At 39.6% G+C, this 27,958-nt stretch overlaps 2 protein-coding genes across 6 annotated transcripts; both read right to left on the bottom strand.

Moving 5' to 3' along the window:
- Positions 1-4,691: 4,691 nt before the first annotated feature.
- On the bottom strand, positions 4,692-9,126 carry GTF2A2 (general transcription factor IIA subunit 2). 2 transcript variants are annotated; one of them, XM_054272504.1, is made up of 5 exons: positions 9,092-9,126; positions 8,668-8,803; positions 8,080-8,184; positions 6,651-6,777; positions 4,692-5,001 (listed from the first exon to the last, which is right to left on the bottom strand). In XM_054272504.1, exons 2-5 carry the CDS (start codon positions 8,737-8,739, stop codon positions 4,976-4,978), a joined length of 330 nt encoding a protein of 109 aa, XP_054128479.1. In that variant the 5' UTR covers positions 8,740-8,803; positions 9,092-9,126; the 3' UTR covers positions 4,692-4,975. The 2 variants fall into 2 exon arrangements, with proteins under 2 accessions (XP_054128479.1, XP_054128478.1); XM_054272503.1 differs by lacking the exon at positions 9,092-9,126 and having other exon boundaries at positions 8,668-8,914.
- A 3,059-nt stretch (positions 9,127-12,185) lies between these two features.
- On the bottom strand, positions 12,186-27,424 carry BNIP2 (BCL2 interacting protein 2). Of its 4 annotated transcripts, XM_054272497.1 has the most exons (12): positions 27,364-27,424; positions 22,966-23,103; positions 22,325-22,455; positions 21,563-21,630; positions 20,530-20,703; positions 18,539-18,715; positions 17,793-17,895; positions 17,544-17,675; positions 16,840-16,926; positions 16,611-16,709; positions 15,198-15,233; positions 12,186-13,281 (listed from the first exon to the last, which is right to left on the bottom strand). In XM_054272497.1, exons 3-12 carry the CDS (start codon positions 22,372-22,374, stop codon positions 13,233-13,235), a joined length of 975 nt encoding a protein of 324 aa, XP_054128472.1. In that variant the 5' UTR covers positions 22,375-22,455; positions 22,966-23,103; positions 27,364-27,424; the 3' UTR covers positions 12,186-13,232. The 4 variants fall into 4 exon arrangements, with proteins under 4 accessions (XP_054128472.1, XP_054128475.1, XP_054128474.1 ...); XM_054272500.1 differs by lacking the exon at positions 15,198-15,233; XM_054272499.1 differs by lacking the exon at positions 27,364-27,424 and having other exon boundaries at positions 22,966-23,263.
- Positions 27,425-27,958: the final 534 nt, after the last annotated feature.

Here is a 27,958-nt window from a genome sequence, read left to right as displayed (position 1 = left end):
ACCTGAAGCAATCCCACAACACCAGGCTACATTTAGATGAAGTTATGACTGCAGTCACACAGATCTTTGTAACATTGATTTAAATAGGATGAGAAGATGAAGTAACTGACTGGAAAAGGTGTCATTGCAATTTTGTTAGACATTTTAAAGTGAACTTGGTTGTAAAATAGTGATTTTTTAAAATGCCATGGTGATTTCACAGACAACAACAGCAGGTACTGGGAAGAAAAGGTCCCAAACATAAATACCCACTGTATCATTGGGCATTTGTTTAAGAAAAAGAGCAAATGAACAGAATTATGGATCCAGGGGGGAGCTGTTTCCAACTTATGTAAGCAGGCATTTGCTAAAGAGATTAAAGCTTTTTGCTAACCTGATGGTAACATACAAGTTTTCGAAATGGTTTCAGCAGCAAATTCAACATTAAATAGAAATTATCTCCATGTCTAGAACGTTCTTTTAGAACAAACAAAACTTCTCTGGTGACTTAGGGTAAGAACTCAAGTCTCCCACCATAGAAGACTGCATCAAACCACTGCTACCTAACCTGATTTTGCGTCTTAGAACTCTTTTGCTTACTTTAAATGAATACATGTTAGTTCAAAATGGCAAACTAGTGCCAAGGGGTTCACTGGGGGGCTGCGATACGTCCAGGTTTCTGGACTGAAACAGGCAGAGAAGGGTCACCATGTTTCTAGCTGTGGCAAAGTGTTGTCTTTTTCCCTTAGAAAATGGAGGGAAAATGTGCATATTCCTGGATATAAAAAAATCCCCATACTTATCAGTTTTAACAAATTGCACAAAATCCAAATCCAGCCATGAAATGGATGTTTGTAAAAACTAAATTATTTATTTTTTAAAGAACAAAGGTGTTTGGGGGGCTGGAAGGAGTCCCAGCTTGAAATAGTGAAAGATTATTGAATGAGGACATTCTCTAGTATTTTGCAAATATACTTGCAGAGAAAGAGACATACTTAAAGTTACTTACAGACCCGTCAACAGGAATTTTTATCCCCTTTACTTTGTAAATATGTTTAACTTCTTCAGCTGCTCCTTCTCTCAGAAATATGAAGTATTGCTAGCACACACTGCAATAAGAGTGTTTCATTTGTTGCCAGACACAAAAATGTTACAAACGGAGAGACAGAGACAGGAATTTACACTGAGGGTGCAAAGTGCCACTTCAAACCTGTTCCATGGTAAGCCTTTTAGCAAAGTCAAAGTATTTTATCTTTTAATGTTACTCACTGCAATCTTTGCCCTTCCTGGTTAGACGAGAATCTAAGCATTTATCCAGAGTTGAGTTTGCTCATAGAATGTGAAGACATCAAGAGAAGTCAGCATGCCATAAAGCCAGCTTGGTGACTCAGTAGGAGGGACAGCAGTTATTTAACACAGCCTAGGCAGCTCTCCTGCTCAGAGATCGCTGCTTTGGATGAAAATGACTGTTCTGGCGTTATTACCTGCAGAGGCAAACAACTTGTAAACCTCAACATCCAATTTGCTTGATCCAAAGGAAATTTCCTGTTTCTAATGGTGTTACTATCCAGAATTCCTCTCAGATGATTTGGTTGCATAAACAAAGGCTATCTTGTGCAAATTTATTTTCAAATCACTTCTTTTAGTAGTGACCTAATTTCTTCTGAAAGAATGAGCCTACTCCCAAATGCTTAAGGTGAACTAAGACAAAAGGATTCTTACAAAGCCATGTTCTCAGCATATCCTCTTTCAAAGACATTAGGAATGTCATATTTATGAGTGCAGTCATACATCAAAACAGGGTATGTCTCTGCCATTAGAAATGGCAGGAAAAACCACCACTCAACTCTAATACAGAACTTTGCCTTCCAGAGATCTCAAAGGATGTTAGAAATCAGATAGCTGGCATCTTAGAAAGTTGGCAACAGAGCACAGAGAAATCATGTAACTTGCCAGTTAGTTGTAAAACTGAAAAAAGAATGAATTTGGAATAGAGTAGGACCAGCCCAAAGTAATACAATCATATCAGATTACAGAACCACCTCCAAAAATAGGTTAAACCCCATATGAAATTAATCAGTAAAATCATGGGCTGTCCAATTGGAAGATGTATCAGAAATATTAGTTTTGTGTAGTCAAAAATCTACTTCTGACACTTCTGTCCACAATTGTTAACTAAAAACTTGAACTAGATAAACCACCAGCTGTTTAAGGAGGTAATATGCTGCAAATTTACCTTTCAAGAAGTGCACAGGAGGCAGATGAAACTATAGTTCTGGGATTTAATAACAGATTTCTTTTCTGGTTTAAACTTGTCTTTATGTTTTATTTCCAATTGCTTTTTACTTTATTTTTACAAGAACAATGTGGCTTATTACATACCTACACAACAGGTCCATAACAGCTCTTTTTTAGCTTTAGTTAGGAGGGTTTATTTCCTTCTTGCTTCACATTTGATAGTTTATATGATCACCTCTGACATGCCCTATAATAAAGAGATGGGCCAATGAAAATGAATTTGGAGGAAAACAGGTAATAAATTCTAAAGAAACAAAAAGTAGACATGAACAATATGAACACAATAAAGGTATCTGCAGTCAAGAGTAAAACTGATTCAGGGAGCAGGGTTAGGGTGTTCCTTTTCTTCTGACTGCAACAGCAGTGACCATTAAATGTTAACTAGCCTCTGTGAACAACATTCCACTTCCTTGAACGATGCAGGTTCTCTTAGCACAAAATGCAAACCAAAACATTAATATATCTGTAAATTACTACCTCCTAGTCCACAATGGCTAATCCTAACAAAAACCACTCTAGGTTACAGCAAAGACAAAGTTCACGTCTCCCAGTACACTCTTACTAAAGTAGCATTCTCCTACTTTCCTCCCCACCCCAAAATTTCTGACTACAGAAAAGCAAACCCAGGTCCGTAGGACTTTGACTGAAATCCTATCCCCTAAGCTGCCAAGATCCTTAAACCCAAGTATCTGTAACACTCTCCTCTAACTCACTGTGCCTAGTCATCGTGCAGAGGTACATGATGATCCTGATTAAACTTGTCTTCTGGAAATTCATCATAAATTCTTCCTCCTCTGCACTTTAAATTTGTGCCTCTCTGATAACATTTAAAGTCAGGTATTGACATCCTTGACTGAGCAAACAGCTTACATCAGATAACATCCTGGTTTGCACACTTATGGAATTGACAAAATCCTTTTTCTTGGAAACCATGTTTAAACAGGCAGTCATCCACAGCCAGTTCAGCACTGGTATTTACTCTTCCCTTCAATTTCTTTAAGTTAATCTACTTTCTAAATAGAAACATGTATTCCAGTTCAATGTCAAGGTGCAAAGATATATTTTACTTTCTCTCTGCTGCTGAGATGTGGAAGCAAATGCGATCTTTCTAAGTAAAATCAACAAATAAATAAATAAACAGAACACTACAGGCAAAGAAGAACCAAATAGGCAGCAGAAAGCATCCTGATGCTCTAGCAAGTGAAATTATGTGCCTTCCACTGGATATTACAAGTTTAGTACAACAGAAGTGCAGTTGGTACTTTTAGTTGTAAATTCAATCTTCCAAGACCACAAAGTACCTTAATCACATGAACTTTGCAGGATTATCTGAAATTCAAATACAAAAAAAATAGCAAGTGGCAAGAAAGTTATGGAAAAAGAACAGAGCAGAAAGAACATTGGCACCAGACTCCCTTAACTTCCCTTCGCTCCTTGCTCCTTCCATGAACTGAAACAACCTCCACAGAAGGAGCAGATCCAGCACCTGGACAAACACCATCCCAGAAAAAATGGTTAAAGTCTGGAGCAACAGGACAAGGGGGAATGCCTTCAAACTGAGAGAAGGTAGGTTTGGATAATAGGAAGAAATTCTTCCTTGTGAGGGTGATGAGGCAGAAGAGGTTGCCCAGAGAAGCTGTGGCTGTCCCATTGCTGGAATTGCTCAAGACCTAATTGGACAGGGCTTGGAGCAACCTGAGATAGCAGAAAGTGCCCCTGCCCATGGCAGGGGACTGGAATGAGATCATCCTTAAGGTCCCTTCCAACCCTGGCCATTCTATGATTCTAATGCACACTTAGATGGAACAAAATAAAAGATAAAATTATTTGCATTAGGAGAGTCAAAAGGCTACAGAGGACTCAAAATGGAGAAGTCTGTCTAGAGACAGGAAGAGATTACAAGCAGTTGGAGGTCAGAAGAACAAATTTTTATACTTGTATGGGTTGAAATTCAGTTACCACATGATTATTAGAGAACAAAAAAAGTTTAAACCTAGGAGATTGACTCTGATGCAGAACAAGAGAAGACAGATACACATTTGCATCCCTTAGGTTAAAAACAGATAATTATTGTGCAATTGAAATAAGAGCAAGTTGTCTGCTCTTTTAGTTTCAAAAATGGTTACTTACCAATCTGCAGTGTGCAGCCAAGGGCACATAGCAGAACTACTTATAGACAGAAAGCTGCAGTCACAAACACACAAACATGCTGCCCAGCAGGAGCTGCTAAGCTTTTGCTGATGTCCTCCTCCACCATTCTGTAACAGACATTTCTTGCAACACCGAGCAGTGCAACCAGTTACCCTGCAACTGAAAGACTTTTTAATTTGCAACATTTCTCTAAACACACTTAGAAAATGTTGGGTATTTTGATGCTAGTTTTAACCAAAGTTTTCCAATGATCACTCTTTCAAAAGTTTTTAAATAAAAGTTTATTACAGAAATTATTTTGAACAAAAAAAAAAAAGACAACAGTATCTCTTGTAATTAAAAAAAGGTAACATTATATTCATGCCCTATAAGGTGAAATGAAGAAATGCTACAGGTATTTCTTCCGCTGTCATTCTGTGATGCTTTCTAGTATGGATTAACTCACATCTGCATCACAGGAATTGAGTATGATCAGTCCCTTTCCATGCTTCTCTCCAGAAAGTGCTGCATACTAACAGAAAATATTGCAGACAAACCACAGGTCTATTCATTCCGCAGTATTGGAACCAGTGTCTAGGAAAGAAAAGAAAAAGTGAGACAAATATGCACCCCCACTGAAAACAGAGAACCAAGAACTTTCTCTGGTATCTTCCCCAAGTTCTAAAGCGTTCCCCAAGCATTTCAGAACATGTTCTGTACCTACCCTATTGTCTCTACTGCTCTCAATGCCATGCATGAACTGCTTGTGCTGTTTCACCTCACTTAGCAACACTGAGAAGAGCCAGCACAAAACTCCAGAGATGTATTAATTTTAAAAATACTAAAAGCTTTGCTCTAATATGTAACAATACACTAACTCTTTACTGCAGTCACCCACAAGCACATCTGGCTATCATCTACTAAGGAAAAATGTTTCTTCAAATCCAGCACCATAAGCTCTGGTGGAGTGTGGGGTGCAGCATATCATGTATTTTGAAAGAGGTACCAGAATCAGCATGATCTTCATAAAGCAACTCAGACCAATTCTCTGTTCTGACCTTTTGTCAGAATCACCCATTAATGCCAGTGCAGTTTTTGATGCACTACCATTACTACTTTCTTGTTTTTAGAGTAGTGGAAAAAGTATGTAACTCAAATATGGAGAACAACAAGCCAGTGTTTAGCACTGTTCCTTCAGCAAGTCAGCTTCTCGTGGGAAAAAAAAAGGCTGTAATGTTAACAGCAACTTCAAGTCAGCCAGTTGTTTAAATCTTATCTGCACAATTTATCAGGAATGAAAATGATTAATACTTGGAATGTAAGGTTTCCTCCACTAGCTATAATAAGCACACAAAAACCAAGCAGTAAGATTATATGCTTGGCTAATACCAGAAGTTGAGAAAACAATAAATTCTGTCAAATCTTTAGAACTACAACTTGAAGGGACTATTGTAAGCATGCCAGGGTCAGGAAGCCATGAAGAACCTGTTTCAGAGGTCTATGGTGCATTTAAATAAAGGCTTTTCCATGCTCAGTTCCTGCTTTTAGCATCACTCTCTGAGGATGAAACAAGCAGCACCATTTCACACAGCTTTAGCAATACTTTGCCACATTGATGGTTTTAAAAGTTATAAAGCAGCTTGCCACAAAAGTCACTGAATTACTTTTTCCAGTAAAGAATCTCAAGGGACATGGACAAAAGTAATCCATTCAAGCAGATATGGATTGCAAACTCCCACAAGCAGTGTACAAACAGAGGGTCTGTTAGGCAACAAATAAGTCTCATGACTTGCAAATGCACGCAAAAGCTTTCCATGGGTTAGTGTCACCAGAGAATGACTGCTCAGACACTTTTCTCAGACAATTCCTTGCTCAGACAGTTGAAGCACTCTTCAGATTCAGTAAAACATGGTGCTATCCCAACAAATAGGTTAGTACTAGAAAACTCACCAGACAGAAAAAAAAGATTACTTCTGACTTTCTAATTGCTCTAGTATTATGTACTTCCCAGGCACAGGTGCACAGCAGTCCCTAACACAGCTCTGCCTCAGTGCCTATGAATCAGGGAAGCATTTAGCTGCCTTTTGTTTCATCTCCCATTAGATGTTGTAAAAGGGAATACAGAGCCCTACTTCTGTCTAAGTCATACAGTTGGCCTGGCTTTAGTAAGATACTCGGTCAAAGCTCTCTAAAAGCAATCAAGACTCGTGTCTCAACCTATTTGTATCATATTTCATACTCACTTTTTCCATCACATGCTACAATTTTCACTTTATCCACTTTCACAAGTTCGGTGACCTCCCTAAATTCCACGTCATTCAGTACAAATGTCCATACATTGTCACAGAACCTGTATGTGTTCAGAGACCCCTAGAAAAAGACAAGAGACATTTGCTATAGGACACATCTCAAAAGCAACAGAAAATATGATGAGTATCTACTGAACCGTGTCCCTTCTAGAACAGAGTGCTACAAAGCCAGCAGTGGACCTGAATGCATACAAACTGGCAAGCAAGCAATCCTGAGGAAAACTGGAGTTTAAATGCCCTCCAGTGGCTGAAATTCTCAAGACCACAGAGTGACATTACAGGATATCCAAGGGGAGGGTCCTCAGGTAGGCAAAGAAGCTTTACAATATTTTCAACATATACGAAGGATCAGTAGCAGGAAACATTTCTTAAAACATTGGGCCATCAGAAAAATCAGATACAGCAGTGATCATAACAATATATGAATTCTGCAAGTGCTTAAACAAAATGGTAGCTTAAATAAAAAATCACTACAAAACTGACATATGTGACATAAAGGGGTATCCCTGCTATTTGATGTGTTACTGAGGATGTCAATATGGAAAACTTCTGACCTTCACTTTCACATATTTTAAATTGACATTCTTGAACTTAGAACTCAGGCTCCAGGTAGCATTTTTTAAATTTACCCACTAAACACATCCTAAACTGTTTTTTATACCATGCTACATATGCAAAGCAATTTACGTGTGCTAGAGAAATTATGCATTTTTAACATCTCTATATTGCTTAAAACTCTTAGTCCTTTAGGAACCCACACTGTGAATGTGTTCTACATAGACTGCAGAGTAGTATCACAACAAGTTAACACAAAGCTGGGTTTTGTGGTTTTTTTTTCCTTAACATTACATTCAAGTTGATGTTTAACAACTTGCTGGCTATCTAACATTAATTAGGGTGGCTGACTGGGAACACCCCCCAACTTATTTTTCTACGATACCTACATAAAATAGCTACAAAATGATCCAGTGAAAGGGTGGATCTAAAACTCTCTAGTCTCTCTTCACATTACTCATGTGGCTGAAAATCTGGCCTCATCCCACTTTTGCTAGGGACAGCTGTGAGAAGCAGAAGTCTCCCTCCTCATCTGCAAGACACTGAGGATGGCAACGTTATCCACCAAAAAAGCAATTCCCTCTTCCCTGTTTTCATCATCTGATTTCTGCATTCATTCAAAAGATCCCTGGCAGAACAAGGTAACAAGCCTTACAGCTGCACACAGAATACACATGTAAACAGTCATTATTAGAGCCAAAATAAACCCTCTTAAGTTCTTGCTTAGAGCACATAGCTTTAAATGCTATTCTGCATCAACACTTAGCTGCTGTATCTCATGTAAAAATTTAAGATATCATTTCCTTACCCTGAAATTGACTCTGTTCCTGACTCGCTGTGCCAGTGCTGAATTTATAGCTTTATCAAACTGAAGTAGCACCTGAAGGGCCAATTGAGGTGTGATTTGCTGTGACTGAAGTAGTTGAAAAGAAAACAAAACAAGTTTTGAGTTGTTTCAAAGTAAGCTCAAACATGCAGTAGAAGTTAAAAACATCAAAACAAAGTTCACTTCAATGACGCAGATCTCTAGAAGAACACTCTACAAAAATTATGTTCCTGTATTTATTTCCATTTTTATATTTCAGTCCTGTATTACACAAACATCTCTTATAATAAATATTTACTGGAAATAACTAGAGGAACAGCAAATTGACTCCAATGTTCCAGTTAATCTGGCTGTTAATTTACATAAGACTATGCCACTTACATAAAACACTTTCCTTTACCTAGAATACAAAGCAAAAAACACAAGTGAATGTAGCACCAAACCCTTACGATCTCAGTCAGGAAGTTTCCCAAACCTCGGCCGTAAGTACCCTGACACAGGAACAACCAAGCCGTTTGGATAAAAACTTCTGTCTTTACTACGCTACTGGCCCAGACGCCAGGCCCCGACCTGTATGAGCTCATCCAGACTCTCCTGAAGGCTGTTGCCCAGCGTGGTGTTCCTGTACAGCTGGTACGCCATGGTTCCCTGCGAGGGCTGCACACGTCCTGCTCATCCACGGCTGCGCGCCTGGGCTGTCCTCGCTCTCATCGAAAACAAACAAAGGTAACAATAAATCCCTGCCCGCCCCACGGCCCAGCCCGCCGGGCACGCACACTCCAGAGAGCGCCCCGCAGCACCGCCCGGCCCCCGGCTGCGCTCCGGGGCCGCACAACCGAGAGCCCGGCCCGGCTCCGGGAGCCAGCCCGGCCGGAGCCATTCCGGGCGGGAGCCGAGCCCCGCGCGGCCCCGCCGAGCCCCGCGCGGCCCCGGCCCCGCCGCCGCCCCCGGGAAGCGGCCCCGGCCCCGGCCCCGCGCCGCCATCGGCCCTCACCGCGCGCGGCCGGAAGCGCGGCCCCGCCCGGCGGCACGGGCCGGAAGCGGAACGGGGCGGGGCCAGCGGCGCCAGCGGCGCCCTCAGGGCTCCGGCCGAGGCCCGCGGGGGTTCGGCTGCGGCTCGGGGCACACAGCCGGCGGTAATGACCCGCACCCACACACGGGCTCACCGCGCCACCCCGACACGCCTCGGAACGCAGAAAACAAGCTCATTTAAAAAGAAAGGATGGTAACATTGTTAAGAGGTAGGTGAAGTCTTCTACTTACATTTTTTCTATTAGAGGGATAAAGGAAAATATCACATCTGTGAAGAGTGCTACTAGCCCAATGAAGCCAGTTCTATTATCCATGACTTACAATCTGTGCTTTTGCATGATTACTACAGCTTCACTTTGTTAAACACTGCACGGTTCCCATTATCACCCACAGTAAAGTTTACAGACTCTAATTGACAGTGTAATCATTCTAATGTACCGTTCAACCATTGGAGCACCTACAGCTCAGGTCTTTCTTGTTAATAAAAACTTTTGTTAATGAAAAGAAACATTGCAGAACTGCAGAACCACTGGTAAACTAAGCATCTGTTGTCCATGAATGTTTATTTGTAATTATTAACCTGCAAATCCATCTTACCAGTATTAACTAGCAGTTGAGCAAGCTAGAGTAAGGAATATGGTAAGATAAGGACGTTTGGAAAACACTCTGAAAGCTTCTCTGCAGATCATTTTCAATACTAAAAAAATTCATGTAAATCAGAGTAATCTGGGCAGTTCAAATTGCAAAACTGAAAAAAAAAAAATCTAGTTTGAGCAAAGAATGGCTTTAATTTCACTGATTTCAGTCATGCTTGAAGGGAATGATGAAAAACTAACATGACTGCACCCTCCTCACAAATGCTCTTTTTTCCTGTTAGTTTAATATGGGTAATGAGATGTGATAAAATAAACAGGGTAGTTCAACATAGAATTTTGAAGCTAGGAAAGCTGCAAGATGTCTTTCAGAAGATTAATATTTAAATATTCCTTACATTTCAGAGTGTTACTCTGACTAAAAGAAGGTGTCCTTAAGAAGTATAATTAAAGCACTTGTTTCAAGTGTCTCTGACAAGCATTGAGTGAAACAAATCCTCTTGAGAATGACCTGCATCCACAAGGACTGAGTGAGAATTTCGACTGCAAGATTTGTAAGGCTTCTGATATTATTCTAGCTAGTTCTACCCTTTTTGGAATAAAAGTTCTTCAGTCTGCTTCAGCTCTAAATCCTTTCCCATTACCCTCCAACAGAACGTGGCTCTGCCATATTACACAGATCAAGAACATTCAAGCAAATCCAGAGTCTACTCACATCAGTTTTTAATGACACTTTCTCCAGAATCTCTTTGCCACTTCTGTATTTACCCCATTGCAGAAATCATCAGGAAATGTCACATCGAGGCCACTGGCCCCAACATCTCTATTTCAGCTGTGCACAGCAATAATGAGATAGGTAATGACTTATTACTACATAGATAAATATATATCAACTAATGACCTCCAAATCAGAGGTAAATCAGTGACTCATGAAATTTTTTCTTGACAGGGGTCACCAAATTCTAGCAAAATTACTCTTACTTTTAGAAGGAAGTGCCATTGAAAGGTGAATTCTCTCCAAAACTGTATCTTATCACAAAGTGATTCAAGTTTTGAAATAATTTTTATTTAAGCATGACATTCCAACTTTTCAGGTTTTTAAATATTAAAATATATTACATTATATTATAAATTTCAAAAAAGTAAAGTTTGACAAAACATTATCCATAGCTTTGGGACCACTTTGCTTTTTGTAAACATCCACCTCACCACTAAATGATGAGCTGCAAGGAGGCAGAGGGGAATAATATTTTAATACACTTCTTTCTCAAGCTGCATATCTTTAGAGACAGAACAACTGCTGTGCTGTATACTCATTCACAACAACTTACACTAGAGAAATAAACCATTTATAAGCACATACCCATTTCCAACAGAAACCATACTACTGCAGCGTGAAACTGTAGAATCCTTGGCCACCAGGAAACACAATAACAATCCCATCATTTGGTAAATGTGGCATATACAGAGGAATGGGTAGTCTGTACTGCACTATACACACAGGAAGCCACAGGACACAGAGAACTACAACCCCTCCATTAAAAATATAATTTTACTGAGACTAATGCTTTTATCAATTAGGAAAAAATGGAAATGAGATAATCAGAATGCTTCCTGTTTAGCTCAGGACACGTGCAAACCCAGTAAAAATCAGATTTGCACGGTCATACAGACCCCACTGTGAAAGTATCCGAAGTAAACAAGGCTGCAAGAGCTCCATGTACTGACTTGAACTTTACAATAATCTGTCAACATCAAAACTGAAGCAGGAGATAAGACAGCCCCAAAGAAAGTGCATTTGTGTTCTGCTTTCAGAGCAAGATGCAAACCTGATGGCGTGGATGCAAGGTAACTTGGCATTGACATTATCGCTGTTGTGTGAATACATCCTGCCTATCAATCTCCTTGAAACTCTGATACAGAAACTACTGCAACAAAAGGACTTTGATCTTGAGTTGAAAGTATCTGAACTGCAGACTTGAGTAAACCTCCAGAGACATGAGCAGTTTTCCCTCACCTGACATCCATATGCTCTCAGAGTCTATGCAGGTATCACTGGAGACAGTGGATTAATTGTTACTTGGCAAGTCTTGACCAGGGAATATCTCACAACTGCTATTTATCAGTGTCATGTAATAATCTGGTTGAACATAACTTCTTTTTTTATAAGTAACATTAAATATAGTTAAAAAGTGATATTTTTTAGCATTAAGACAAAACTGTGAGCACAATAAACACCAAAAGCAAAGATTTAACATACTTGCTACAACATGAAATTGCTCAACTCCTGAATGAATTTATTCGCATACACCTGCCCTTACATGGAAAATGCAATGTTTATCAAAAGATGTTACAAACTTTTACAATGTATCAACCAGTGCATTACTGTTGTCCCAGTAAGCCTAGACACACTAGTAATGTGTCCAAGAAGACCACAAGAGATTGAGTCTGCAATCTCTCTTGCAGACACAGATTTACCACCACTGCGGGGAGGGAAAACACCCCAACCTTTAAAACACTTCTTAAAAGATAAATTAGTGCTGGTATCATGTGCCTAACAACTTTAGAAACGCACGTTTCATCTACAAGAATGACACAGGTTGCATAAAACTTCTCATATTTCTGCCCAAGAAATGGTATTGTGGCTAGAATACCTGTGTAGCTCCCAGGTTCTATTGAGCATGGCCAGAGTTCCCATCAGTAACAATCAAGATTCACCCACAAAGAACTGCAATGAACTCATTTCCCACTGCTAGCTGGGACAGTCTTGACATACTGAAGCAGAATCTAAACTCACAACTTCAACTGAAAAAAGTCTGGTATCTTACCAGTCAGTTCAGCTTTTGTGGCTTAGGCTTAAACCTCCTGGCCAACAAAGTGCCACCCACAGAACTGCAGTTCTGCATCCTGAATGATGCACTGAAGGACACCAAAGCTGAAGCTCACTCTGGTGAGGTAAAGGAGTGAGCTTGTGTAAGGGAAATGAACAAAAATAAGGATCTCTGTATTTGTGAAAGCCAAGTTAATAATGATTGTTAATATCCAAACAAGTTTTCATGACAACAAAGAAATGCACTTGACCATTTACAGCAAAACAGATTTATACAATAAGAACAAGTAACTTATGGCCTTGTCTACCTGCAAATGAATTCCTTCAGCAGGTACACACAATATACTGTTCAGTCATAAAAATATATATATTATCTCTTTCCTTTAACATTTAGGTATATAAATATTTTACTGAAGAACATGCATCATTTAGATAAACAGCTGCAAGAACATCCTCTGAAAACATAGGGTTCTTTGCCATTTAGCAGTACAAAATGATTACATAAAACAGCAAGTAAAGTCAAGACAAACCAATACAGCAGTAAGCAGTTCATGGTGTGCTAATCCAAAGCACCTTTTGCAACAGATTATATAATACATACACACAGAGAATGCACTGTAATGGAGCACAAACAGCATCCTTCCATCTGGGCATTCTTCAGTCTTGTTTGGACTCCAAACTTACTGTTCACTTTTCTGCTCTTGTTTTCCATTCAGCTCTTGGTCAACTCTGCTCAGCAAAGAAAGCAGTAAGATTAAACTATGTTAACATAGTTTGACAGTTCATATTATTAAGAAAAAAATATTAACCTTAACAGGAAACCACAAAGCTTTTATATGGGAAAAGTTTTAGTAAATAAATAATAAATTAAGGTTTTTATTTAATGTAGTCATGATGTTTGGGTTCTTTTCAATATCTATTTTCTTACCACCCCCTAAAAATTAATTAAAATTGTTAGCAAACCATTTAAGTAACTACAGCACTTGAGAGGAAGCATTTGAAAAGTGCAAGTCAAGTTTGACTACAGAAGAAAAAAGCATGGCCTGTGCTCATAATAACAAATGCAAACAGAAATACAGTACAGGTAACATGACAATACTGGCAAGCACTACCACTGATGAATTCATAAGCACTGAATTAATTACCTTCTTGGCTTAATTACTCTAACATTAAAGGTAACAGCACTAGTTGAATTAACAGAAGTGAAGAGGCTCCTTAACTGCAATAATTTTTCTGTTATGTTCTAAGACTCTTGCAATTACCCTGGAAAAATTCACCATCATGCTGATAAAAGTGGGTTTGATTTTGTACCTTATTTTTTACTATCTGCCTTGGGACCAGCAAACAAAATGCTGCTTTGCAGAAGCCAGGGGATGATTGGATTGGAACCCCTGCACAAATTGTACTTTTCCTCTTTACAGTAAGAACAAGCTACAGTCTTGATAACATCTTCTGGCAAATAAGTTGTGCATGGAGGTAAATTAATTTTAAAACCAACAGCAGTTCTAAAGTGAGAGATTACCTCTAACAATCTGTCTAACATACCTGTCCAGTCTCTCAAACTATAACCAGCCAGTTTTTCAAAATGATAGAAACAGTGAAAGCTCCTCTGGGCCACAAACCCATAAAAAGGAGCTGCCTTCTACCTGATTGAAGGCTCAGTGTCCAATTCTGCCTGTGATCTCTATATCTAATTTTCACTGAAGAACGTATTACTTTTTACAAAAGTGATGGTAGTATAGGTGAAGTTATCAACAGGGACACAAAAAAGTGCTTGTTCTACTGTAGATTTTTTACATTATCAATTAATTGGAGTAATTCCTGAAAAATGTTCAACACATGACTAGATTTACATGTGAGCTTCCAGAAATAATTTAAATTCCTTTTACTTCAATCTCAGTGTTCCTCTACCCAATTTAGACAATAAGCCTTCCTGAATAGTTAGGCACACAAAGGAAAAGTAATTTAAAAAACTCCAAAGTTAGTAGCAAAATCTTTCAGTCAATTTGTTAGTGAGTGCAAAAATAACATATCCATTCAAAAAATTCATCAGCTGTGGAATAGCTTGAATAGTTAGCAGGAAACTGGAGATTAACAAAGTATTTATTAGGAAGGAACACAGGCACTGCAAATACAAACAGCACTAAAATACTAATTTAGATTGCATCTATGCAAGTTAATAACTAAAAAGGTAGCAAATACCAAAAATACAAGATTCAGTATTAGAACTTCTTACAGAGTTGCATCTCTGCTAATGCATAGCTACAGCTTAGCTAAGTACAGCTCATCTCCAGAGATCAATTCCTGTTAGAAACAATGACATTTGCTTCAATGGGTTCACACAGAAGCACTACTTTTGCCTCTTCAAGTTGAGAACCCGTGTATCTCCTTAAAAGTGAGCATCTCACATAAAAGTGTAATAGAAACTATTTACAAATAGCTGTTTGAACACCCAGGGTGAGTTCTTACAGATTCCATACTGCCTGCAAGTACAGTATAGTTGCTGTCATGCAGAAACACTTGGGCACTAGTGCATGTTTATATTTACAAATGCTTATTTCCTTTATGCAAGCCAATCAACTGGGAGTTAGTTGCAGTGCAAATTGTCTTATATAGATGCAACCCTAATCAAAAGATGAATATACCTTTTCTGTTTCTTTCTAAACTTTTCTTCTTCATACCTTGGTGAGGAAAAGTTTTATTTCAGTAAATGTAACATATAAAAGCCAAAATCAACAGAAGCTGCAAACCAGTTTTAGTGTCAATGGTCTGCAGAAACTTAATTTTGAAACTGACATAATTAAGAAAAAAACCAGTGTACCTCCAACATTTATTAGCATTAAACAAAACCCATTAAGATTTACTTACTACAACATACAAATGAATTCAATACAACCTCTTGTTAGCATTCATCAATAAAATTTAAAGCCATGACAGTTTGAAGCCAGATATAATCCTCCACAGAAATCTGAGAATTAACTCTTTAAGTTAACCATGTCTAGACTTTGCAGAACAGTTACAGGTTCATCAATACAGAGAGAAATCTTTTAAAACTCAGAAAGACAGTCTGAATATTCATAAGACACCCATAAAACCCCAGACGAAAAATTCTAAAGACCGCACAAGGCTGCCTCAGCTTTGTCACATGTTTCACTCCCACCTCATGAAAACTGTTTTTCTGTCTTACAGAGAGTTAAATTGTGGAGTGACAGCAGCTGGATGGCTGCTGAAACAAGCAGCCATCTGCAGGGGGCACGAGGCTTTGTCCAGCAAGGCTGTGCCCTCAGTGCCACCTTCCCCCAGTTTGTGTCACCTATTACAATGCAGACAACACAGGGTTTGTGTCACACCCTCTAACAGGCTGTCATCAGCACTGTTAGTGTTTTCATCTGGTATTCTTAAGACCCAAGTTTATGGTTTCTACTCTATTACTGCATTCACAAATGCTCCAGACAAAAGGACCATCATCTTGTTTGCCAGCAGAATTGTGCTGATGTTAAAATGGTTATTTTTATCTGGATGGGAAGGAAAAAAAACTTGCACTGATGCTGTCTTCATTTCTTTACCAAAGTAGTTTAGAACTGTAGTGAGTAGGGATTCAGCATTTTCCCATCAGTGCTTTTCTTTCAAATGAAAACCCAATTCAAGTGATATTTCAGCACTTAACTTGTTCCACATTTTAATTAAAACACTTTAGAAGACTTATAAATAACTTCAGCATCAACATGCCCACAATTTCTCACTCACAAACCAGTTTTATATACCCACCAAGGTGCAGAACAACTGGAACGAGACCTTCTCTAGAAGGCTTAATTTACACACAACTCAGTAATTGCACAAAGCTCACTGTGAAAATGACTATACATGAACATTTTGGCTGTCCATGCTACTCCATTCCAAACTGCCTTTAGCAATGAGGTCTAGCATGGACACTCCTCCTAGACAGAGCAGTAACCTCAGTTAAGTCACTATGTGCCAAGTGTTACATTCAAAGCAAACACTGATTACAACACCCTAAAGCATGATCAGTGTAGAAGATGTTGAATAATGAAACGTACTGTTTTATGCACTCTGGGATGCCAACATATTCCATGGGGATGAGTTCAGCTAGTTCTGCCAGGGTAAAGACATACCTAATTTTTTGGCTGAATTTTGAGCTGTGGAAGAACAAATGCAGGGCACAGTTACAACTCTAAACATTTTTCATTAGGTCAATATTAAAACAGTCTTTTAGTTCAAAGCAAACAGTTGTCAGAATTATTTATAGAAAAGCTCCCAGAGCATTACCTAATAAAAGGTTTTGTGATGGCCAGGAGAGTTCTGATGAACCAGGAAGGATGAACTATGATCAAGGATTTCAGGTTTTTCCTTAACCTGAAGGATTTAAACAAGGGATAATTACTGGAACAAAAAGGCAGCATGACCAGGGGTTTTGGAATATGTAAGAAGTATGTTTTTAGAAGCACAGCTGTCACATAAACACAGTATTCTGACATCCCATTATTAGAAGTCAACCTCCATCAGAGGAAAAAATACTATACAACTGTAAAATAAAAACTAAAGATTCAGTATCAATTTGACAAGGAAGTAACATCCCAAGGAGAAGCTCCTCTGGATATCTTTGCAGACCTAATGATAAAGTGGTTCACAAAGGACTTCTCCTACAAATCATATGTAATACATTAAGTTGTAAGGATATTCTACAGTATAACAATATTCAGTATTCTAAAAGTATACTATTTTCACTAAAAAAAACACCCTGAAAACAACAGACACAAAAAGCATACACAAAACCCCCAAGCAACAAAAAAATCCATCACACAACACTACCAGACATGTTTGTAGCATCATCCCACATTGCCTAGCTTAGGAAAAGGTTTTCAATACACCAATTTCCTTCATCAAATCTTAACCAGAAGAAGCAGTTTTTCCTAAATATGTCTATGTCTGACCATGTGAATATTGTAAGAAAATATTGCAGAGCTTCTTACCTTCTATCAATTTGCTGGTAACATTTCCTAAGCCAGCCTAAACTTGGCATTTTTCTCCGTGTTGTTGCACCATTCAGGTAAACTATCATATAGTTCTCTGCTACTAACAGCTCTAAAGTGCCAATTACATACCTGGAGAGACAAGCAAAGAAAATTTCAATATCCACAATCTTCATCTGAAAGTAATTCCTAGCAGTGCTCAAATATATTAAAAATAACAAAAACCCAGAAAGGCAGAGGATAACTTACTTAAATAGATTGTCCATTAGGTATCTGTAGTTAGGCTGGCTGCTCTCAGGCATGAAGCAAACAGCAAACACAACAATGGCATTTAACCCATCACCATAATAACCTAAAAAGAAATAAGCAGCAGTAGTGACAAAAGTGACAATGCACTAACTACATTTACACAATCTTATGCATAAGCTTTTTCATTATTTACCTTAAAGAGATGTACACACATCCATATGGACACATTCATACAGTTACAGAAAACATCAAGGTCTCTTTTTCAAGTTTGTCTACTTCTAAAGCAACAGCTGAAGCTGATGTTAATCAAACACTGTATCTATAACCAACATTTCAGTGTACAACCTCAGTAGATTTAATAGTATCTTATGTTCTTAAAGTTTAATCAACTTTTCTTCCAACCTAAACTTCACAGACTATTGGGAAGAGCCATGAATTTATTTCTGCTTTACTAGATGGACAGTTAATGTTTTCAATAGTCTAGAAACCAAAAATTTAGGTAGCAGTGACACTGTAGGATAGAGTAAATATATCTCATTACACAGGTGCATTTTAGTACACGTGACCATGAGTACATTTTGGAACTTTAGTTTAATAGAGAAAAAAATATCTTATCAACCACGTTTTAACACTGCAACAAATTAATTACTACAAGTCTTCATGCCCAAAGCTCTTCCTGTGCCCCTCCAACTCAGATAAAGAAGTAGTTGCTCAGCAGTTCCCCAGAGCACACCACCAATCCTTACCACCATGACTGATAACTTTTTTGTACGGTTCAATCGCCTTCATGTCCACCCTGTGGTCCTGCTCTCCGATCCGGAACATTCGCCAGCGGCGACCGTCATCCTTCTCCTCTGCCACAGTGTACTCAGCCAGGGAGCCTTTCCTAATGACATCAGTAGTTTTTGGTTTTGGAAGATCATCTGCCAAAATGGGAACATGTTGAAGACCCATTATGAATACCATGCACAGTGACAATCAGCTACAACACAAGTTAACCACTTTGCTATCTAATGTATTTTGGTATTCTTCAGCCAGTCAGACACACCCTCTGATGTCATGGATATTTGAATTAACACACTCATGTTTGCAGTTATCTGTTGACTGCAATTTTCTCTATTACAACTATGTGAAAAATTTCCATTCATGGAGAAGCCTAATTAATTGTAGGCTTTCAGAACACAGAGCCCAATGAATTTCACCAAAATAAACAAAGTGGTTAACTCCAATGAGAATTACAGAGGTTGATCACAGATTTACATGAAGCATGATTCAAAACATTGAGGTACCTTGCAAGCAGACATGCAGACAAATCTATTGGAAATTAAATCTAATTCACATGTGCAATCAAAATAGATGAAATTTTTGCTGACAGGAATCTGTAAGACAATTTGCTCCAATGAAATTATGATTCTTGACTTTGTTGCATGGACCTTACCCAAAGCGAGAAAAACCTACTGCAAGTTAGTTGTCTGTTCCCGAAACAAAGCTGTTAATTGAAACTATCCTTCCAGGAAAATGAAGGCAGCAGCATTAAAGGAAGAAAAGACAGAAACCCTTTTCAGCCACTTTTAAAAACAAGACACAAACATCCGGAACATTTCCTTTGCATGACTGCAAAAGCAACCATAAACACCAATTCTTCTTTAAAACAGTGAAAATCCTTTTAGAAATTTAAACACACAGTCTCTGTTAAGAAAACTTCCACTGCAATATGCCTTTAGCTATTTACAAACCAAAACCACCTCCTTATTTTAAAGAGTGTCTATTTCTCCACAGGCAGTGTTTCAAACATAACAGTGAACAGAGAACTTCAGGAATTTAAATTATTTTATTTTCAGGATGAGAAAATAATAATTGAGTTTACATGTTTACTTATTAGAGACATTCCTAAACCATGAAGTTTACAGATGTTAGAGACTCCAACAATTTGCCCAACACAACTGTTCTTGGCTTCCATAAAGAGGGCCTTAAGACATCATTAAACTCAAAGCTTAAAATTTGTGCTTTAACTCCTACACAAAACACTTCTGTGAAAAAAAAATTGTTAGAATCTCCAGGTTTTGCCTAGAATATATAACACCTATTAATGTCTTAAAACTGAGATCATTACCAGTGTGGCTATAGCTACTTTAAATTCCTATGAAGTAATTTCAGAATTTCCTGACATAAAATAGAGGCTCTTTTACTGCCTCTAGTCAATCTGGAAATATGCATATTCTAATGCTACTGAGATTTTGTCATTGTCACCACAGGAAGATTTGAGATCAGGTGTTACTTAGTATTTTTAAAAATACTATTCAGTCCTCCTTAAATTGAAATTCATCAATCTCTGAGTAGTTAATCTATATCCCTTTGTTTGGCTCCTTCCATTTAAAATTAATTTCTAACACATGTAAAATACCTTGGGTACTTTTTTCTGTTGTATGGTTCTGAAAAACTTACTGCAGTAGAGGATTTTCCACACCTTCAGGTCTTATAGATGCATATGTAGATGATCTTTACCTAAGTTTACCTGCAGTTAGAGCTAGTAACTGCTTGCCTGTTTATTGAGCAGATGAGGTCTGATTTGCTCTTTAAAAAGTCACTGCATCTATTTCTAATTCCTAATATAATCACTACCTTTGTATTTCTCCTCTTGTACTACTGAGTCATAGCTATTTCTTACTAGAGAAACAGTCAGCCTGCACACAAGAAAATATTTTAGAGCATCAGACAAAAGAACCAAAATACTCACCTTCCCATTCAAATTCATTGCTATTTTCTGAAGTAGTATCTAAATCATCCAAATCAATCTCTCCACTTTCATCCAAGTCATCAGAAAAAACAGATTCCTCACTGGGATCCAAATTTAAGCTAATATCTGGAGCCATTAGTTTCTTCCTCAATTTGGTTCCATTACCCTCTGTATCTAAAGAAAGCAAATTAATTATTTTTTTATTATTTTATTATTTTTATTGCTAAAGCAACTTTAAACAAGCATATTACCAAGACAGAAGAGCACAGTTCTTTCTCATAATGCATTATAAATTGATGCCCATAATTTAAACAAGCTATCTTTGGAGTAAGACTTTAATAGGGGATGGAAAGAACAGCAGGTAAAGGTTCTCAAATTACCCATTGCACACACACAGTCTGAGCAGGGTGGCAGACACTACTCCCCCTGCCTGCTGCATCCAGGTGTCCCAGCAGCTGCTCCAGATATTGCACTGAATAAATCTCACAAATAATACAAGAGATTCATGTCCCTAGCACTTGCTTTTGTTAGGCTTCAGTGACATCATAACTATCTTTGATAAAATGGAAAATTATATACCAGCTGAAAAAAAAAAAGACTGACAGACAACAGTGAGGACATAAAATTAAAGAATCTGTACTGTAAATGTTTTGAGGTACAAGGCAAATATTGGCATGATTTAGACAGGAGTTGAAAGCAAGGAATAAAATCAGATTACCAATCCAGCACTGGAAATGCTGCAAGTAAAGCAGAGAGACAAAATCCAAACAAATTTTACATGCAAAAATCTCCAAAACTCCTATCAATGAAACAAAAACAAAAAAAATCAAAAACAAACAAACAAACAAAAAAAAAAAACAAAGAAAAAAACCCAAAAAACAAGACAAAAAAACCCAACCAAACAAACAAACAAAAAAACAAACACCAAAACCCCCAAAACAAAAGAAGCCATAAAATCCCCCCACACTAAGGTGCTTTAAAGCAGCCTTTTAAGGAGGAAGCAGTCAGCTGGACTGGAGTGGAATGTTCTTACCAGCTTCATCTTCTGTTCCAGCTGCAGCCAATGCATCAGACTCAACAGGATCATCCTCTGGCAGGGGCCTGGGACACAAAGCAATTATTGCTACAAACCTGCTTTGACTTTTTTTTAATGCCATATATTAAGACTTACACATTACTACAAAGACCCACTGTAAAGTCAGTACTGAATTAACTTTACTTATAGCCTAAATTCAAGATTTCAGTAAACAAACACCAAAGCAGCAGAAAATTCCTTTACAGCATTCAAGTGACCGTCCCATCCCGTGACAAATACCAAAACACTGACTACTACCAGTGTGTCATCCTTAAGAAAACTTGTCATATTCTTGCTTGACAAAATTTGATGTGAAATAAAGTACAGAAGTAGTTTAATCATAGAAAGCATCTAAAGCTAATTTTTTTGTAGGCCCAAGCATCAGTAGCAGCATTAACTTTTAAAGCCATTCCTCAGTATTTTGCTTAATGAAATATTTGGGTCATGAGGCACTGGGAGTAATATGCAAACAATGTAGTTGCAAAATATTTTCACAGGAAATAAACAAAGCCAAGCTTAGAAATCTTCATTTAAAAACACTGGAAACGTCACCAGTGGCAATCCTGAAGAAATATGCCACAAAACCTTTTCAAAACTGCTCTATTAATGGAAATCACTGCAAGATTATTACTGAGTATTAGTTCACCAGGAAGACCAAGAGGTAGCTTATTGCTGATGTTATGTGCTTGAGCCAAATTACTTTAAAAAAGAATTCAAAACCTTGGAAAATCTTCATCTTGCCACTCTTCCTTAAACTCAACCCCTTCCATTCTCCAGCTAACTTCAATTGCTAACAGAGACTCCTGATCAGGCAGAACCTCTGGTCTTCAGCACAACGGGCTAAAGAGGAGCTGCAGGAACATAATAGAAGGTGTTAGCTCAATACTGTGGTAATTCCCACACTTCCAACACATCCTTTAACTTATCATCAAGTTGAGGTATTATGCAGAATAAAAAATAAACACCACAGGGAAAAGTTTTTTGTTTGTTTCCATTTTACTTTTTTTTTTTCCCCCCCATACAAAACTGCTTGTGGGAATGGTTTATCATACAATAATCTAGGTTGGAAGGGATTTAATGCAGTCAAGGAGGATCAACCCCTCAGTTAAAATTAAGGCCTTGAGCAACCTGTTCCTATCATTTATGATTACAGCAGTTCACTCAGATTACACAAAATGTAAGAAACCAGATGTATCTCTAGATTCTATAGGAGATAATTAACAAGTGTATATTTTGAGAAAAAGTCCAGATGGTCAGATCTCAACTACAAGCCATTTAAAAAGGGAAAAAAAAAAAAAACCCACAAACAACCCAAACACTTTAAACATAACTACTTAAGACAGTGTTTTTGGAGAACTCACCCTATGATGTGCAAGTATAGCTGCCGTTTTTCAGGCTCACCCATCACTAGCAACGAGGAATCCCCAATAATAGAACATGGCAGACCATTCTGCTGACATAGAAGCCCAAACCAGCTGAAGCTCTTGGCTGTGTCGGCGCTAAAGATTGGCAGAAACAGGTAAAATTATCAATGAAGGAATTAAGAAAACCAACATCCATCAAAATAAGAACCCATGATATTTTGCAAAGAACCAATCAACACAGAACAGCAGTAAGTGCAAAGTTTGAATGCAACCAATACTGCTTATTAACCCAGAGATTGTGACAGTGTTCACAGGGGTCACAGGATGAGGGAAGAGACAGAGATCTGACTCCATATTTGAGAAGGCTTGATTTATTATTTTATGATATATATTATATTAAAACTACACTAAAAGAATAGAAGAAAGGATCTCATCAGAAGGCTGGCTAAGAATAGAAAAAGAAAGAATGATGACAAAGGTTTGTGTCTCAGACAGAGTCCGAGCCAGCTGACTGTGATTGGCCATTAATTAAAAACAACCACTTGAGACCAATCCCAGATGCACCTGTTGCATTCCACAGCAGCAGATAACCATTGTTTGCATTTTGTTCCTGAGGCCTCTTGGCTTTTCAGAAGAAAAAAATCCTAAGGAAAGGACTTTTCATAAAATGCGTCTGTGACAAGAGATATAATTTTTTTTTACATGGGTGAAAACCAAATTACACTTACTCTTCTGTAGGACCAGCTTTCCTTTCATGACAAATCCAATTTTTCATCTCCTGACCTGATTTTAAAATGTCCTGCAATGCTTAAAGCTACGCTATGCAAATTGATTAATAAAGAAAAATTAAGTGATCTTTTTGTAAAACTGCAGTGCTGCAAATTAAACACTAATGATCTCAAGTTAAGCCTGTTTTACTGACATTTCCCTGCTTCCCTTACCCAGAAAATTTAAATAAAATTTCTAGAAGGTAGGAACCTAGTTCCTCTTCAGGGCCAGACTCCCCCTGTTTGAGACATTCAGCACCTGCACCTCTCAGCTGTTTTCTTCAGCAGTGTGGAGAAGTTGCCCCATGCAGTGCCCTCCCAGCTCTCCCTGTTTGTCCTGACTAAAGCACTGCTTGGAAACAAGTCCTGCCTCTCACCAAGCTGATGTTCTCAGCATACAAGGTGTGGGTACTCCTGGCCCCCAACCTGCTGGCTGCAACAGTGGGTCTGAAATATTTGCTCAGAGGGAAGGTCACATTTGGATCAGCAGTAACAGTGAATGTGTGCAGAGCTCTCTGTGCATTTGTTTCAGGACACTGGGATGAAGCCCAAGGAGTTTCCCCAGGGCCCTCAGCAGTCAGGAGAAGGCAGTGGTTACCAGCAGCATGGAATGAACCAGCTGGTGCAAATATGCAGGTGACTACAAACCTGAAAGAAAACCTTAACTCATGACTTCGTCTTGAAGGACAAAAACTTGGCAGTCAGAACACCCAAACATCACCCTCCCCAAGCCTGTCACTGTGTGGTGGCTGTAAGATGCTCCCCTTGGCCTGCACTGTGTTCCCTATCCAGTTCTCAGACACTTGAAAGCAGGGGCTTGCTCCAAGACTTGAACAGTTTTCTTCCCACACATTTGAAGAATCCCAAACACCAAGTAACGCCTGTTCATTCCAAATGGACAGCCTTTCAGTGCAGAAGCATTTCTACCTGCACTTCATCACCCTGGGATAAGCCTGTTGGACTAAGAAGAGTTTAAAAGCTACTGGTGCTGCTATCTAAACTTAAGGTGCTTCTATGGAACACTCCTCACACCACTGGCAGAATTCTCATCAGCAGCTTCCCATTGAGGTAGACTATAAAGCAATCATTTGCTAAGAACCACACAGGACACCTGAAAGCAAATTACAAGGCAAGCTTGGAGTTCAACTTCAGATAAGACCAAATTTAGGTTTTCAGCATCCTACTTACACCCAGACTAAGTAGCTGGTTTGGATGTCTTGACTTTAAGTCTCACCAATAAAAGCACTATCATTTGTCAACTAGAAGAATGAGAACTTAAGAAGGAAGGGCAACCTTTTCAAGAAAGTTAGACAAGTGATGACTTCAAAGTTATTTCACATCAACAAATCTAAATGCTTACTAGCAGGCAAAAAAAAAAATCTACTTCTGCTTATGCAAACTAAAGCTGAGTTTAGAATACTCCTTCTACTCCTGCTGTGGCATTGCCAACATGTTTTTAAAATGTCAAAGCCTTTTTAATTCAGCTGTACATCTAAAATCTAAAAATGTAACTTGAAAAAACGTAAATTTTAATAATGCAAGTATTTATCAGTCATGTAGAAAAAAAGCAAATAATTTCTACCTGACCCTAGCACACTTCATGGTCAGCTCAAAAACGTTTGGTTTCTAAGAACAGCAAGCCTGATCTTATCCTCCATTGCTCATTACTTTCTATTTTACATAAAGAAATGGAAGATGGAGAGTTATCTAAAGGTCAGAAACTTCAACACATCAAAGAATATCTGAATGTAGGGTTGCCAGGAGGTTCTGCTCTCTTACTGGAGCCACTGGACTTCAGCACTCTTCAATGCCTTTTATATTTTTAAGTATCTCAACAGGCAAGTGATGGTATTACAAAAAGGAACACAACACTCAAACCTACTGCTCTTTCACTACAGCTAATGAACAAATTTCCATTCCAGAAGAGCAGGTCCAACCTACTTAAGTTTGCATCTGAAGAATGTCACTGCTTGCATCAGAGGTCAAACATCAGTGTTTTCATCCTTTTTTCTTAAAAAATAGGTAGCTTTCAGAGTTCTCTCATTAATACCAAGCTGCCTTAGCTGGTTGGTTCTGGAATATCAAGTACAGCAACGTTAAGAAGCCTGTTAAAAATTGCCATTTATAAAAATTTACAGTAGAGCTAAACAGAGACTTGGGTCTCTCCCAAATACCCAAAAAACAGGGTGGCAGCAGAGGTGGGACAGAAGGACAACAGAAAGCATGAGATCATTTTATTCATGAAGTTAAAGGCTGCTTGCAAAAATTGTTATTTAGGTTTTCACCTTTGAGTTCTCAAGCAAATGCACAAATAACTACAAGCCAGACATTTCCAAGGTTGCATCTGCCTATCCAATACTTATACCTATATTCAGTACTTGATCAGCACCCTCACATCTAAAATAGAATAAGTACAAAGTTTAACTTTGCAGAACAATTTCAATGTCATGCATTTTTACTAAAACTTTACATTTTTACATTTTTTCAATGTACCTAATGGGCAAAGAACAGAAAACTGTTCCACCACAAAATGTCAAAATCAACTTCAAATCAAGGTTAGCCTACATTCTACCCCCCACATTTCACCTTTATTGTGTCAACAGGAACATTAACTGAGTGTCAAGTTAATTCCAGGTTTCAGACACTATTAATTCCAGGTTTAAGGCATTAAAGAGGTGTTTTTAAGAGTAATTTTCACATTTGATTTTAAAGCAAGCCTCAAGCAAGGAACAGACACATCTTTGGTACACAAACCCACAGGATGCAGCACATTGCCATTTCTAAATTTCAATGGTCTTTAGAACGTGGCCAGATTGGCCATAAATCCAAGACCAGTTTCCCAAACCTGAAGATGGCCCTCGAGACTTTACAACGTGAAAGTTTGCAAAAAGGGACCATGCAAGAACTATAGTTACTAACAGATCAATTGTCTCCTTTCCTCTCTCCCTCAGCATCAAAGTCAGAAAAGTCAGACAGCTAAAAGAGAAAACTTCTGAAAATTCTTGCTTTTCTCCTGAGGATACTACTTTTAACTCCACATGCAGAGCAACACAAGGGTCTGTATTTATGCACCACTCAAACTTATTTAAAGGTAAACACTAACTTCTAAGAACTTGTACCCTGCCCAGATATTCCTTTGTTGGACTTAAACACGTATACAAGTCAACCAGAAATAATCAACCACTACTTAGCGTATTGCATTAGCAGCAGGAAATCAGGAGGAACCGAGACAAAGGCACTGGAAAGCAACGCTGACTTCCGCGGCAGCTCCGCACTGCGCGTTCGCTCCGCCTGCAGCGGAACAGCCGCGCTGTGCGGAACCCTGCGGGGCGGAGCAGGGCAGGGCATTTTCCCCTCGCAGATTTGCGCGTTCGCAGCCCTTCCCTGTGCAGGGGGAGCGGCGCGGGGGAGCGGCGGGCGCGGCCGAGCGGGGCCGAGGAGCTGCCCGGCCGCGGGGACTCTGCTCAGCGCCGCCGCCGCTGCCCCGGCCAGGCCACAGCGCGGAATCCGCCGCCCCCAGCGCGCCTGCGGTCGGACCGCGGCCCCACCTCGCCCCGCGCCCGCCCCGCGCGGCCCGCACCCGGCCCGCGGCTCCCGGCCCGGCGCTCCCGCCCCTCCGCGGCCGTACCTGGCGAGAGCGGCGGCGGGGCAGGGCCGCGCTCGGGGCCGCGCTGCGCTGCGCGCCCGCGCTCACCCGGAACCGCATCCGCCGCCCGAGTCACGTGACGGCCCGGGCCGCGCGCGGCTCGGACACTCGTGCGCATGCGTGAGCAGCGGGGGCGGTGCACGCGCCGCCGTGAGGGCGGGCGTGAGGGCAGGCGGCGGTACAGAGCGGCCGCCGTGAGGGCGGGGGCAGAGGTACCCCGAGAGAGGCTCCCAGCCGCTGTAACACTTACCTGGCGTGCCCCACAGCGTTGTTCAAACGCTCCTGGAAGTCTGTTAGCCTTGCTGCTGTGAGCACTGCCTTGAGGAGCCTGTCAGTGCACTCTCTGAGCGAAAAGCCTTTTCCCGATACCCTGCCCTGCCCCAGGCATTCCCTCAGGCCCTGTCCCCGGCCACAGGACAGAGATCAGTGCGTGCCCTGCGCTGCCCCTCGGGAGCGAGCTGCAGCCCGCAGTGAGCTCGTCCGTCAGTCTCCTCCAGGCTGAGCTGGCCCAGTGCCCTCGGCCGCCCCTGCTGTGCCCGAGGGACGGCACCGGGCCAGGAGCGCTGGCACCGCCCGG

This window comes from Melozone crissalis, unplaced genomic scaffold (assembly GCF_028551555.1).
Source record: "Melozone crissalis strain CALT ecotype California unplaced genomic scaffold, PUWL_Pcris_2 ptg000014l_1, whole genome shotgun sequence".
In the NCBI taxonomy this organism is placed as follows: Eukaryota; Metazoa; Chordata; class Aves; order Passeriformes; family Passerellidae; genus Melozone; species Melozone crissalis.
This window is presented reverse-complemented; position numbering and strand designations above follow the sequence as displayed.